The 15679-nt window shown below is 42.7% G+C and overlaps 1 protein-coding gene across 1 annotated transcript in view; it reads left to right on the top strand.

The window, feature by feature from the left end:
* Positions 1–15679, top strand: part of hmcn2 (hemicentin 2) — a 61271-nt gene that overhangs the window by 37658 nt on the left and 7934 nt on the right. Inside the window, exons 41-69 of the mRNA XM_037777478.1 lie at positions 340–421; positions 1922–2053; positions 2139–2282; positions 2365–2524; positions 3625–3749; positions 4123–4306; positions 4411–4508; positions 4606–4884; positions 4972–5162; positions 6250–6331; positions 7475–7611; positions 7709–7850; positions 7943–8087; positions 8494–8621; positions 8795–8951; positions 9054–9175; positions 9264–9428; positions 9823–9930; positions 10046–10180; positions 10431–10565; positions 10690–10959; positions 11049–11239; positions 11334–11547; positions 12808–12942; positions 13034–13224; positions 13901–13982; positions 14304–14474; positions 14771–14923; positions 15355–15492. Of these exons, the coding sequence (XP_037633406.1) occupies positions 340–421; positions 1922–2053; positions 2139–2282; positions 2365–2524; positions 3625–3749; positions 4123–4306; positions 4411–4508; positions 4606–4884; positions 4972–5162; positions 6250–6331; positions 7475–7611; positions 7709–7850; positions 7943–8087; positions 8494–8621; positions 8795–8951; positions 9054–9175; positions 9264–9428; positions 9823–9930; positions 10046–10180; positions 10431–10565; positions 10690–10959; positions 11049–11239; positions 11334–11547; positions 12808–12942; positions 13034–13224; positions 13901–13982; positions 14304–14474; positions 14771–14923; positions 15355–15492 (4396 nt within the window). The remainder of the gene's footprint in view (positions 1–339; positions 422–1921; positions 2054–2138; positions 2283–2364; positions 2525–3624; positions 3750–4122; positions 4307–4410; positions 4509–4605; positions 4885–4971; positions 5163–6249; positions 6332–7474; positions 7612–7708; positions 7851–7942; positions 8088–8493; positions 8622–8794; positions 8952–9053; positions 9176–9263; positions 9429–9822; positions 9931–10045; positions 10181–10430; positions 10566–10689; positions 10960–11048; positions 11240–11333; positions 11548–12807; positions 12943–13033; positions 13225–13900; positions 13983–14303; positions 14475–14770; positions 14924–15354; positions 15493–15679) is intronic.

Here is a 15679-nt window from a genome sequence, read left to right as displayed (position 1 = left end):
TTTGAGGCTGCAAACAAAACATGAAATAAGTTGTTTAAGTACTCAAAGTGGCTTTTGACAAGGCTCAAACTGATCTCCAGACTTCTTAAATGTATAAGGCATACATATTTAACTTTCACACATTCATTCCATAAAATGCACAGATTGCCAACAGGAGACATGGCTGCACGTGTGATAAGAAGCAACACTTGAACGGGTCTATTCTAAGTTAATATACCTGATTCAGAACGCATACACCAGCTAGCATAGCAGGAAGGAGCCAAGTCCCTTCTTTACCTGCAGCCTGTGCTCAATTTGCACCCTCTCTCACCACAATGACCTTCTTTTTTGTGTTCCTAGATGGCAGATGGTGGCACCTACACCTGCAAAGTATCCAACGTGGCTGGACAGGTGGACAGGACATTCAGAATGACCGTTCATGGTGAGAAAACCTCTTCTATGTCCTAAAAGTAACACTTCACCCCCCAGGCGCATAGGGTAAACGTTTTAACAAATAGATATCACCATGAAACTTCCCCAGTTGAGTATTTACATTAAGACAGTTATTTTTTTTGTATTACAAGTTTTCTGAAATGTTATGTTTATGCAAATGAGGCGTTATCTTATTAAATACAGAACAGAAATATTAACATTAGATTAAGCCAGGTTCAAAATTCTTCTGCCATTTTGTTGACATATTAGAATCACAGGTTTTTACTGAGTGCATTTTGGATGTCTCTTTTTATCACTCCATAATTCAGAATTTATTGTCAACTGCCATAAAAAAAAAAAAAATTCGGAATGAAATGTTCTATAAATCAAATGAATGAATGATATATGAACAAATCCGTCTGTAAAACCTTTAGAATATAGACTGGAATGAAACTGGAAAGTTTGGTGCTACTGAAGTGGAGATTTCTGACTCAGAGTTTGAGGAAAAACCTCATTTTGAGAAAACAGCCTTTAAAGATACAGTACGTGTTGTAAATTTCCATACATTTTGAAGACACTACAGGTAGATGAGGTGAAAATGTTTATTACACGGCTGTGTTGAATACTCGATTCTGATTGGTCAATCACGGCTTTCTGTGGTCTGTAATTTCTTTATAGCAGACCGTTGCTATGTTTAACATATACATTGCTATGGGCGCAGTTCTGATGTCGGACTCTGATGGACCGTTTTTGTTTCAAATTGATTTTTTTTTTTTTCTTTCTTTTTTTTTAAAGTTATTTTTTTGGGGGCATTTTCCATTTTATTGAGAGGACAGTGGATAGAGTCTTGGAAAGGGGGGAGAGAGAGAGAGTGGATGCGGAAAGGGCCACAGGCCGGATTCGAATCCGGGCCGCCGCGGTCAGGACCAAGCCTTGATACATGGACGCCCGCTCTACCAACTGAGCTAACCCAGGCGCCCTCAAATTGATTTTTTAACCAAGTAGCCGTGTAATAAGCGGAATAATATACAGCTAGCGGGTCATTGTTGTGAAAGAATCCCCTATCAGGGCGATGAGAGACCCCTCCGCGAAGCATCGCCCTGTCAATGATTCTTTCACAACAATGACCGGCTCGCTGTACATTATCCCTCACTTAACTAATGGCTATCACCATGAAACTTACCCAGTTGATTACTTAATTTAAGTCAATTATTGTTAGCATTACAAGTTTCCTGAAATGTTATGTTTAAATATGCAAATGAGGCATTATCTAATGCTAACTTTCGTTGAATTTAGGAGAAATCGAGAGACGCAAATAGACAAAGTAGTAAAATAAACACCTTAATATGTGTTTTGGATGTTTCTTTTCCACTAGTCTTAAAGAAGACGAAAATGTTACGGAAGCAAAATTGCCCAAAATCTCGAAATTGACCACTGTATGAAAAACACTGGTGCCTTAACAACTATCTTCAGAAGGGAGTGGTTTTATTCTACAAATATATGTTCACAGTTCCTCCTGTCCTGGACGGGCCTCTGCAGGAGTCCCTGAACTACACCCTCGGCTCCCATGTGGCCCTGCTGTGCGAGACCTCGGGGGTCCCTGTTCCCAGCATCAACTGGCTCAAGGATGGAACTCCTATTGGTAAGAGGGAGGCAATGATAGGGGGATTGGAATAGTGTGTGTCATGTGTGAAAGCTAGTGTAAGTGAATGTGTTTTGCTGTCCAGAGAGCAGTCTCCAGTGGCAGTGGTCCGTTCGAGGGAACCGGCTGGAGCTGGGGCCCCTCTCTCTGTCTCACGCTGGAACATACACCTGTGTGGCCAAGAACGGCGGGGGACGCACACAGAAAGACTACATACTCACAGTGCAGGGTAAAAGTAGAAATATTATACACATTTCTCATAAAAGGAAAGATTTTCAGTGGCGTTTAGCCGTAATCTTTGTCCTACTCAGTATCGCCGACCATCCTGGACTCTGAACACCCATCTGATGTGAGTGCACCCATGGACGAGGAGCTGACCCTGGTATGCAGAGCAACTGGAAGCCCCACACCACGTCTCAGCTGGCTGAAGGACGGAGTGACTTTAGAGGGATCAGACTCCCGTCACATTGCGTAAGTCATTCACATTCCCCATTTCCCAAGCGTCCAGAGAGCTTTACAGTAAGAACCTCCCAGTTTTGGATTAAGTGGATTTGTTTAAATATCCATCATAACGGCTCTTATCATTCCTTTGCACAAAATCACAAAACTTGGTTTAAAAGCAACATGACCCACCATCATACCTACAGTAGTGACTCCATGCTCGCCCTGTCTGCTCTCGTTTGCGTCCCTTCTGGTTTTACCTGTCTTCTCTAATGTAATGTGATTTTATGTTGTCATTGTTTTAACTATTTATGTTGATTGTCTGCTTGTGCTGTGTCTCTGTAATGTGATTTTAAGTTGCCATGTAGGCTAATTGCCTGCTTTCTAAATGTCCTACTTTGCATGATGCTGCCTTACTCCTCTGACCTTTTTTATCCTGTTCTGCTGTTGGCAGCATGTTTTGCTTACTCCTGTTCCAATTTTATTTGTTGTGTGTTTTATTTTTTGTTTTAACAGTCAATTTTAACATCAGGCCGAGGAATAACAATTGAAAATTAGCCTTTTGTCTAACACTAGCACATTTACAGTGATGTTCATCAATGTGCATTGTCCTTGAGGATAAATAAATATAATAAAAATAAAATAAAATTTACTGCCAGGGCTTTAAATGCACACAGAACAGTATGACGCAACAGTAATAATAACAATGATCAATTTTATGGAGCGCATTTTGCTGGTTCAAAGCTGCTGAATTAGTTTAACAAGCAGCACAAGAATCAATCAACACCATTCCCTAAAGGTTTGGAAAATAAAATATGAATCATCGTCAAAGACAATGTGCATGACAGGATGGATGTGTGGACGGACAAATGGAGTCGTTTAAAGTCCCTCGGCTAATTTCATCATGAAGAACAGTGAGAGCAGCTGTTTTACAGCTGTGCAGCAGCTTCTGTGGTCATTGCAGCTGCATCAGCCAGAGAAAGCAAATCTGTCTGTGTGTGAGTATGTGTGAGAAAATCGTGGGACGATGATGATAATGATGATGGGAAAGTAATTGAGGTTCAGAGGTGTGGTGGATAAAGTAACGTGGTGTTAATGTGAAACCATAATGTGTATTTGTGACCCGGCAGTGTGACCCCTGATGGCAGCACGCTAACATTACTGAGGCTGAGTCCCGAGGATTCTGGGACGTACACCTGTTTGGCCGTCAGCCCGGCTGGACAGGAGAGTAAAATCTACACCCTCTTTGTACTAGGTCAGTTTGAACATTTTGTATCTGTTTTATCTGTTAGCTGTTGTTGCCTGTTGGGCTTGATTTTGCCATGTTATGATTTGAGCATATCTTCTTGCTAAATGCAGTACCTGTGAGGGTTTCTTGACAATATGTGTCATTGTTTTGTGTTGTTAATTGAGTTCCAATAATAAATATATACATACATTTGCATAAAGCAGCATATTTGCCCACTCCCATGTTGATAAGAGTATTAACTACTTGACAAATCTCCCTTTAAGGTACATTTTGAACAGATAAAAAATGTGTGATTAATTTGCGATTAATCGCAATTAAATATTTTATCGATTGTTCAGTTTTTGAGTGATTTGTTTTCATTTGATTTGACTTGTCACAGTCCCACCATCCATCTCTGGTGAGAGCACCGCCCCCAGAGAGCTGCAGGTCACACAGGACAGCGTTGTGACTCTGGAGTGTCAGACAGCAGGAAACCCTCCGCCTCAGATCAGCTGGCTGAAGAACGGACGTCCTCTGCTTCTCTCTCCTCGTGCACGCCTCCTATCTGGTGACTCCGTGCTGAGGTCAGTTTACAGAACGAAAGCCGAATACAAACCAGATCATTTTTTTAGATCATTTTCATTTATAGATGAGGTGATGCTAAGTGTTCCCTTTCTTTATGAAAAAGGATTTCTCCTGTGCAGCTGTCCGACGCTGGACTATACACATGCGTGGCACGCAGTCGCGCTGGTCTTGCCGAGCTCAGCTATGATGTCCAGGTCCAAGGTACAATCATAACACACCACCTACTGATTTTCCGTTGAACTGATTCTTTTGGACCTGAGGGTTTCATACAGATGTGATGTGTGTGTGTGGTCCGCAGTGCCCCCTGGTGTAGATCATGTTGAACCAGTGGAGCCAGTTACAGTAGTCCAGGGGTCCTTGGTGACTTTAACCTGTGAAGCACGTGGCATTCCTCCTCCTACACTGACTTGGATGAAGGACGGCCAGCCACTTTCTCTCCACCGCAATCTGCTGCTGGACGGACAGGAGACACGGCTGCAGCTGCCTGATGTAGCGCCTTCAGACGAGGGCCTCTACAGCTGCGTGGCTAGTAACCAGGCTGGAAGCAGCACGAAGAGCTTTAACCTCACCGTGCTCGGTAATCCCAAAACAATTTGTGTATTAAATGTATTAAATTAAAGTCATAGTGAACAACTGAGTCAAAACACTCTGCTTTCTAATCCAGAGCCTCCAAAGATATCCAGCTCCAGCTCTCCAGAAGAGCTGACCATAGCAGTGGACAGTCCACTGGAGCTGGAGTGCTCTGCTGTGGGAGCCCCACCTCCCACACTCAGCTGGCTCAAAGATGGCCGCCCCTTGGAAGGAACTGACATTGTTCAGCAGGATGGACACTTTGTCAGGATTAGCAAAGTTCAGGTAAATTACAAACAGACAGTATCTGATAATATTGCAGCAGTCAAGTCGCACATACAGTAGCTGTGAGCACATGCACTATTTAGTAGGGATGAACGATATGGATTCTTTTCAGCCGATACCAATTGCCTGCTTCTCATGGCCGATACCCATAAGATAGACGATAATTTCACATTTTTGTATTTTAAAAAAAAGTTCATTACCTATAGTATGCACACCTGAGGAGCAAAGATGGATGTTTTAATATTCCATAGCTCTGACCTAACCAAATCTAACTGACATCACTATTGTTAACGCAACAAAAACAAAGAGCAGTTCTGACTCTTCAAATGTTCATTTCATTTTTCTAGTAAAGTACGTCAAAAAAACTTGTATTACAAATTGCAATCGTGTTGTTTTCCTCTGGAACTAAAAAACATCCTAAACAGCGTCGACATGTTTGGCTCTCTAGTCAGCCTGCTGCGCTTGTTCTTCTTCTTCTCTGTGTTTATTGGCGGATTGCAAACCAACTTTAAAGGTGTGTACCGCCGCCTACTGTGTGTAGATGCTGCGCTTGTTAAGTCAATGAAAGTAATTTGGTTTATCAGCCGAGGATTTATTGGCTATTATCTCATTATTGGAGTAATACATAATAATATAAATTTCCCATTATAGGCCGATCATTTATCAGGCCCGATACATATTGTGCATCCCTGCTAGTTAGAGTTTGTGATTATCGTGTAACTTTCTGCAAACTGTACTTTCAGGAAGATGCAATTTGCTGAGGTTTTTGGAAAGAAGTTAATCTTGTCAACAAAAAAAAACACTTCATATCCCTGATGCAGCTTTAACAAGTCGTACATACAAAAACCAAAAACGTGAAATGAAGCTAAACAATTAGGTTACTTGTAATTCAGTCTTCTAAATAGGTTGCTTATGTTTGTGATGTACATCATAGATATAAAGTTGCTAAAAAAGCATGAACATTTATCTGTATACCCCAAATCAAACGGCCAAACAACTGGAAGATGTTTTAACAGGATCAATCCAGGCAAATACTGCATTATTATGCAAGAACCACTCAAGCTGATTAATGTTGTCTCTTTTAAAGGTCGAGGATGCAGGTCTGTACACCTGCTTGGCCAGCAGCCTGGCTGGAGAGGATGGAAAAAACCATTGGGTCCGAGTCCAAGGTGACACAAGCTCTTCTTTCATGTTGTTCAACTTGGAAGAAATATATCATGTCCCACTCTGTCTCTTATCTTCCTCTCTGACTTACACCTGGGACTGGATGAATAAAACTCTGTGTACATTCTGGAGTAAAAAATCAGTGTTTGCAAAAAGTAAAAACAGACCTGGTCTGGCATTAGCATTTTCCGCCTACGGTCATGCACTGTTATGCACGCAATATGAGGTATATACAGTATGAGAACATTTTCATGTATGTTTTGATTGATGACACGGACAGCTTTGATTTATGATACATTGTGCAGCAGCCTTATCCCATTTCATCATTTGTTCTACCTTTTTGTTCATGCTAAGATATGTTTCTATAAATATAATAACACGCAACGCTGTTGAGACATATTAAGATGCTGAGATTAATGTTCCGAGTAAAATTCCCAAATTTCTTTCTCTGGATTATTGTGACATACCCGGCCCAGCCTGCTGTAAATCATGTGTGGTGAAACACACAGCGCATCCTTCTTTATAAATGTTGCGCCGTGTGGAAAGCTAAGCATGTATTTTTTTTTTTACTGCAAACACATGATTTTTACATCTGGCCTCTGATCTACCCTCTGACTTCATCTGTTCCACATGGACACGTCTCTGCCTAGCTCTTCATGAGACAATAAACTCGATCGACAAATCACTGACATCTATAAAAGATCCCAGCAATGTCATCTGTAAACTCAGACTGCTGTCTGTTGCCCCCCACCTCCTGTTGTTGCTTTACAAAAGCATAATCCAACCCATCCCGCTGTACTGTTCCCCTTGCTTCTTCACCATGTTAACCATCTCAAACAAGAACAAACTTAACAGCATCACATGCAGTGCCTCCAAAATCATCTGCCTTCCCTCACCCAATCTATCAGATATGAACCTCAGAGCCATCACACGCCTGTGTATACTGTATATGTGTGTACTGGCTGTGGAAACAAATATCTCTCTTGGGACAAATAACATCTAATTCTAATATTTGTTTTAAAAGCAGGACTTATAGATATAGGAATTGTTTGTCACTTTATTAAAAAGTGTGTCGCCACTGGAAGCTTTTTTTGTAATTTGCCTGAGTGAGGGGGTCCACCGTTTAATAACCAGTGTTTGTGTTTCAGTCCCACCGACCCTCCTTGGCTCTGGTGATGTGAGGACATTGACGGTGCCGGTTAATGGACATCTGACCTTGGAGTGCCTTGCTGACAGTGACCCCCCTCCCGATATAGAGTGGTACAAGGATGACGCCAAGCTGCAGGTACAGAGTCAAACATCAAAAACATGTATTGAGCTAGAAGCCATTTCCTCTGTCTCACACACTGTCTCTTTTTCCTTCCCTCCTCCTGTTATATTAGCTTGGTAGTCGTATCCAGCGGCTGGCAGGTGGTCAGTACCTAGAGATACAGGAAGTCAGGCCTGAGGATAGCGGCCAGTACAGCTGCGTGGTCACCAACATAGCCGGAAGCAACAGTCTGTTTTTCACAGTGGAGATTCTCTGTAAGTCTGCCTCTCAATAAAGAGCTGATATAAATATTTTTTTGTAATAGCTCCAAGTCACTACATGAATATGTCTCTTTTTATTCCTCTAGTACCACCAGTAATAAAGGAGAGCAGCTCAGTGGTGACCGCACATGTCGGCCAGGATGCGGTTTTATCTTGTGAAGTTGAAGGTGACTCTTCAGCTACGGTCATGTGGAGGAAAGATGGCTTCCCTGTAACTCAAGATAACAATAAGTAGGTCCTAACTTTTTGTTTTATTATGCCTCCGCGCCGGCAATAGCCATGGCTGGAGGCATTATGTTTTCGGGTTGTCCGTCCGTCTGTACGTCCGGTTCATTCTCATGAACACGATATTTCAGGAATGCCTTGAGAGAATTTCTTCTAATTTGGCACAAATGTCCACTTGGACTCAACGATGGACTGATTAGATTTTAGAGCTTTTTCAAAGGTCAAATTATGACATTTACAGACATAGATGCAACTTGACTGGTTGACCGGTAATTCTATTTTTAACAAAAGTCCTCTGCAATCTGTCCTTGTTATATTCTACTTTTCCACGTGTGATAACATAAACACAGACACAGCTACACACTGTGGTGTCTATGCATTCATTTATCTTTTAATTGTGCATTTGTTTCAGGTACACTATGTTATCAGAGGGCTCCCTGCGTGTACATGGGGTTCAGTTGAGTGATGCTGGTCGCTACTACTGCACTGTGTCCAACCAGGCTGGCTCAGATCACCGGGGAATTGATCTACGGGTGTTTGGTAAGAAAAATAAGAAGTTACTATATCTCTGCTTTTTCACGAATTTTATCATAACACATTAGATCCCTGTGTTGGCTCTGGTTATGATTATAGTGCAATTGTCATGCTTAAATACTTTGTGTTAAAAATACAGTCCTGTGGTCAACATGTGAATCTGTTCTGTCTCCTCTCAGTGGGTCCTTCGATCAGTCCCGGTCCATTCAATGTGACAGTAACCACAGGGATTAGAGCTGTGCTGAGCTGTGAGACAACAGGTATACCCCCACCTGAAGTATCCTGGAAGAGGAACGGCACTCCACTCGATATCAGCCAGCAGCCTGGTGCATACAGGTAAAGACAAAGCTGTGGCCGGACTCCCTTTGAATACACTATATGCATACATTCCCGATGACACAGCCATTCAATTTTAAAAGCTGACACAATTCTGTCCAGGTTACTATCCTCTGGGTCCCTGGTTCTTTTGACACCCTCCAACGAGGATGAAGGTTACTTTGAGTGCACTGCTGTCAATGATGTCGGGGAGGAGCGCAGGGTCATTGAGGTCATCCTGCAAGGTGTTGATTTTCAGCTTTGTACAATGAGCAAACAGAAGAGAGTCATTTCAGATGATTGAATCGATGACTTTGCTGTTTGCTCTTTTAGTCCCACCATCTATTGAAGACGATGTCACGACGGTCACAGCTGTGAAAATGTCTCCTGTGGTGTTGCCTTGTCACGTACAAGGACGCCCTCAGCCCACTGTCACCTGGACCAAGGGTGGCGCCAAACTGGGAGCCAGAGGAGGAAGTTATCGTGTCCTTCCCACTGGTAAGACAACATGTCTAAAGGTCTTATGGTTTACTGGAACGATAATACCATAGACTGTATATAAGAAGTGGACGTAGACACCGTGACGTCACCCATTGGTTTGTGGACTGCCGTTTTGAAGCCTCGAGTTCGGCATTTTGGGACCATAAACTCATGTTTACAATGTTTACTGAGGTAATAAATCAAGTGAGAAGTAGGCTCATTTTCTCATAGACTTCTATACAATTAGACTTCTTTTTGCAACCAGAGGTGTCGCCCCCTGCTGGCTGTTAGAAAGAATGCAAGTTGAAGGCACTTCCACATTTGCTTCACTTTTCAGAACCGGAAGTAGCCGCCTGAGTTTTGCTCATTAAATGTGACATTAAACTGTGTATCTTTGCTTATTGCACTGCAGGAGTGTTGGAGATAACTGCTGCTGTGCCAAGCCATGCTGGCAGGTACACATGCTCAGCCCGCAACCCAGCTGGAGTGGCTCACAAACACATCTCACTTTCTGTGCAAGGTAAGCTGTCATAGACTGGCTGCATGTTGCTGTGAAAACACTACCTGTTGTGTACATGTAACATGTAAATATATATATACACACAGTAATAAGGGATTTGTTCTCCCATGTTTAGAGCCCCCAGAGATCAGGCCAATGGCAGAGGAAGTACAAGCAGTGTTGCATCATGGGACCGTTCTGCCCTGTGAGGTTCAAGGCTTCCCCAGACCGTCCATCACCTGGCAGAGAGAGGGAGTTCCCATAGCATCAGGTAATGATTTATAAAATACACATAAAGCAACGTATATTGTATATAAGTATTTAACAACATTAACATTCACTAGATTTAAGTCCAATAGTTCATGACTGTGATCTGTGGGAACATTCTTAATACTTTCAACATGTTTACAGACTGGACAGCTGTCTATCAAACCCCATACTATATGTAGATCTCACTGAAATTCATGGGACATGATCTGATTTTCATGCTCATGTGATGCGAATGCCTTGTTTGATTACAGGTCACAGGCTTGCTTTGCTCTCAAACGGCGCTCTGAAGTTTTCTCGCGTCACGCTTGGTGATGCGGGGACCTACCAGTGCCTGGCAAAGAGCGAAGCTGGCGTAGCTGTGGGCAGGACCAAACTAGTCCTTCAAGGTAACGTGGACTTTTTGGTCTTACAGATGGGACGAAAATGGTGGTTTCACTGTGTTTATTCCATGTTGTCAAACTGGTTATTTTGGACATTTATAAATGATCTAATACTCTCATGTTTCTCCAGTCCCACCCGTGCTGAGTGTGCCTCGTGTGGAGTACACTGCAGTGCTAGGCCAGCCAGTCAGTCTGGAGTGTGTGGCTGATGGGCAGCCCCAACCTGAAGTTACTTGGCATAAGGAGAGGAGGCCTGTGGTTGACGGCTCTCATATACATATCTTTGCCAATGGAACCTTGGCTATTATCTCTACGCAGCGCAGTGACGCAGGCATGTACACATGTACCGCCAAAAACCTCGCCGGCAGAGCCAGTCACGACATGAGGCTGCTTATTCAAGGTAGATTAAGAGCCATTTCATATCATGTAAAGTGAATATAGCAGGTTTATGTTTAATAGTATTAATAAATACTTGTTGTTGCATTTCAGTCCCGCCCATGATTCCTCCTGCGCAGACAGAGCTGTCAGTCATTCAAGGATTTCAGGCGCTGCTGCCCTGTGCTGCTCAGGGTTCACCAGAGCCCAGAGTGACGTGGGAGAAGGATGGCGCCGTTGTGCCCGTCCGTCCAGGCAAATTCACTCGCCTGCGATCAGGAGAGCTAATCATCGAGAGGGCTGAGGTTCGCCTGATATTCTTCACTGCATTACTGTATGAGCCACAGCTCTGTCTAGCTCTGGGCATAATAATCAGTTTTGATTGCTTCCTTCACTCAGCCAGGAGATGCCGGCATGTTTACATGTGTAGCCACCAACGCAGCGGGCTCTGCGAGACAAGACATCCGCCTGTCCATCAACATGAGGCCTGCCTTCAAGGAGCTGCCAGGGGATGTGACCCTGAACAAAGGACAGAGTCTGGCCTTGTCCTGCCACGCTCAAGGGACACCTTCTCCTGTCATCTCCTGGACTGTCAACAACAGTCCTCACACAGGTATTCTCTTCAAATGCACTTTAATACTAGTATTACAGTGCCATTGTGACAAAAATCACATCACGGTGGCAGCCTCTGATGATCACAGTAACATGCAATATTGTTTATAGTGATAATCCGTAATTTCAGTCCTGGTTGATTTGGCAACACCCTGTTTACAAGTGGTGACAGCAAATGCGGTTTAATATTACAGGTTCCAGGATACGGGGGGCAGTAAAACAACAAACTATTTTCATTTTAATTGATACATTTTCCATCATTCTGTGAGCAACTATGGTCTGGTCTTATGCTACTCATGGCCTGAGTCTGCAGACAGCGAAAGTGAAAGTAGTTGGCTAACTCGCTGAGAAGTTAGAGATGTGAATCCTGTCGCCTGAAGCTCTTCATCTTGATCTTCTTCATCTTGTTTTGTAGTTAAATTAAAGCATTTACTGTGACTACTTCATAACAAAAGTTGTGTTTTGCCAGTTAAATGGTTTTAATGTGAAGCAGCAGCAGTAGGAAATGTTCGATTTGCATTTGCAGTAACTTAATACCATTTCTGTGAATTTCGCTACAGACACCCAGTTTGTTTACTGCAAATATATAAATATTGCAATTGCTTTCAATTGATTAAAATATTTAATCACGATTAATCACACTTTTTTTTTGCAAAATGTACCTTAAAGGGAGATTTGTCAAGTATTTAATACTCTTATCAACATGGGAGTGGACAAATATGCTGCTTTATGTAAATATGTGTTTGTATGTATATATTTATTATTGGAAATCAATTAACAACACAAAACAATGACAAATATTGTCCAGAAACCCTCACAGGTACTGTACTTAGCATTAAAAATATGCTCAAATCATAACATGCCAAACTCAAGCCCAACAGGCAACAACAGCTGTCAGTGTGTCAGTGTGCTGACTTGACTATGACTTGCCACAAAACTGCATGTGATTATCATAAAGTGGGCATGTCAGTAAAGGGGAGACTCATGGGTAACATTGGATTCTTTAGATTTTCTAGTCTCATATGTTACCAGTATCACCACTCTAGCTTTAAAACTGAGATCGCTACAACCTAAAAATTTCAAATTTCATTAATGCATTAAAGAAATGAGTGGCGTTAAAACAAATTAGCATTAACGCGTTATCGCATTTACTTTGACAGCCCTAATTGCAATACTTTCAATACTTTCAATATTATTACTTCAATGCAGTGTGAGTTAAAATGTAACCATGTTAAGCACTGATTGATTAAACATGTTCCAGGTGCCACTGTAGATGAATCTGGCAGGAGCTCTGTGATCGTTGAGAATGTGACCACGGCTGACGCCGGGACCTACGTGTGCATAGCAGAAAACAGCGTGGGCTCCATCCGAGCTCTCTCATTTGTCCGTATCAGAGGTGAGCTTCCTGTCGAGGATTAGCTAGGGGGGGCTATCCATTTAACTTTCTACAGATACTGATATCACTCTTGTGCTGTGTGTGTCTCCAGAGCCTCCGGTGTTAAAGGGTGAAGCCCACATGTCTCAGACGGTCATCCAGGGTGGCTCCGCTATGCTCGACTGTCCAGTCCACGGAGACCCCAGCCCGGTCCTCCGTTGGCTCCGGGATGGAAAACCATTGCTGCGCCCCCTCCGAATGCAAGCGCTTCCCAACGGATCCTTGGTCATCTACAGCATCACTGTAAATACAGAGCTCCCTTTATGTTTTTTTTTTATTTCCTACATTTTAGAGCAGCTCTCTTTAGAAAAGTTTTGTTAAACCAAGTTTGAATGATTTAGCCCCCATGAGCAAACTACTCACATCAAATATTTAATGTCTTGGAGAACAATGGAGCAATATTGATCTAATCCAAGCTTCATCTGCAGTCCCCTTGGGTGGAGGAACAGTGTGCGACTGTCCTGCAGCATCCTGTTCCCACCTAAATCAGATTCACTTCAGTCAGAAAGGCTAACAGCATTAGCAACAGAGGGAGGAGGTGAACAGAGAGCTGGATGTTCCCAGACTCTGCCCCTCTCTCCTTAGCCCGTAACCTTGTTAGCCCTCTAACTGCTGCCGTAATTGCACAGCTTTCTCACAGACAGATGACTGTCCTTCCCACGGAGCACTCTAATGTGAAATTTCCTCTCTCTGGCCCAATAATATCTATTATGACAAAGAATTCAATGGCATAAGGTCAGCTGCCCAGTAGAAAATGCCAGCTTTTCTTTGCTATAATGTCAGCTTTTCTTCACCATGAAACTACATGTGATCTAAGACACAGTTTTGTCCCGGAGCTCTGTGGCCCCATCAGAGGAAAATTGTCCCTCAGAGTGCCAATTAAAGCCAAACTCTCCTCCTCTACCTGTTTGATCTACAGGCTGCAGACGAAGGGGAGTACCAGTGTGTGGCCGAGAGTGAAGCTGGAAAAGCTGAGAGGACCATTACTCTCACGGTTCAGAGTGAGTTCTGTGCTTATAATTACACACATTGTCACGGGATATGACATTAATCAGAAAATACACACAACACCTGCAAGTAATAGCACTTTTTTTACCCATCAGAATCTGGTTTCTCTTTCTAAGAACTATTCAAATAAATATTTTTGTCCCACCTCCACTTATTTATGCATTTTGTTTTCTTCTTTGTCAAATTTTGGTTGATTTTTGTCACTTTTTTTCCTACCTTCGGAGACATTTCTATAAACTCATTGGTTGTTATTTTTGCAAATAATCTAGACTGAAAACTCCACCGTCTTTTCCTCTAATCCCTCTCCAACACAGTCAATGGAGGCTACTCTAACTGGGAGAAATGGGGTCCATGCAGTAGCACCTGTGGACAAGGCTTCCAAGAACGGATCAGGTTATGCAACAACCCACAACCAGCCAATGGCGGCCGATCATGCAGCGGCCACAGTATCGACTCTAAGAAATGCCAAGCTGGTCTCTGTCCAGGTACGAATACATTTTTGTATTTCCTCCACGCCGGCAACAGCCATGGCCAGAGGCATTATGTTTTTGGGTTGTCCGTCTGTCCATCCCATTCTCGTGAACGAGATATCTCAGGAACGCCTGGAGGGAAGTTCTTCAAATTTGGCACAAACATCCACCTGGACACAAGGATGAACTGATTTAGAATTTGGTGGTCAAAGGTCAAGGTCACTGTGACCTCACAAAACACGTTTTTGGCCATAAGTCAAGAATTCATATGCTAATTATGACACATATGCATGTCTGTTTGGTAATGAAAGGAGAGACTCCTCGCAAGACCAGAGGCAGCCTGATAGGCATGGTGAACGAGAGGGAGTTTGGTGTGTCCTTCCTGGAGGCCAACATTACAGACAATATGGAAGACGGGAGCAGCACTATGCAGGCACGCCTGGACAACATCCCTCCCAGTGTGGGTGAGTGACCGCACTTTATGTCCTCCGGGTTGATATCACATGCCTAGAGAGAAAGGCCTTGGAGTCATTTCAGTGCTAACTTTAAAATATAGACTTCTTTTAAATGGAAAAAGTATATATTAATTATTAGGGCTGTCAATCAATTAAAATATATAATCAAGATTATCTGCATGATTGTCCATAGTTAATCGCGAATAATCACAAATTAATAACACATTTTTTCATCTGTTCAAAATGTCCCTTTAAAGGGAAAACTATTCTGTTACTCTGACCCACAGTTTCAGGGAAAACTGGAGTCTGTTCTGTTCTGTTTCTTCTTTCTTTCATTAAGTAGTGAAAACATGAGAGATCATTTATGGGATGTGGTCCTAATCTTCTTTTCTGTGGCTCTGTAAGAGGCCAAGAGCTGATTATTTATTTTTTCGTTGTAGGTCCCTTGTTACGGGTGCTTGTGTCTGCGTTTGCTCCCATCTACTGGACCACCGTGTTGCAGAGCGGAGCTGCCAGAAACGGCTACTCCCTCACTGAGGGCCAGTTCAGACAGGAGTCTCAGCTTGAGTTTGAGACCGGTAAGTTCTGCCCCAGATCAGTTTTACATGTATGGAAGTCAGATATTAAGTGTTAGCCAATGGATCATTTATTTAAGGTAATGTACTATATATTCCAAGAAAGAGTTTGGTAGCTTGGCCAGTTGCTCAACTCATCTGTTACGTGATGAAAATATTGCATCTAAAATCATGCAGGCTTTGTAAATAT

Source organism: Sebastes umbrosus, chromosome 8 (assembly GCF_015220745.1).
Source record: "Sebastes umbrosus isolate fSebUmb1 chromosome 8, fSebUmb1.pri, whole genome shotgun sequence".
NCBI lineage: Eukaryota > Metazoa > Chordata > Actinopteri > Perciformes > Sebastidae > Sebastes > Sebastes umbrosus.
This window is presented reverse-complemented; position numbering and strand designations above follow the sequence as displayed.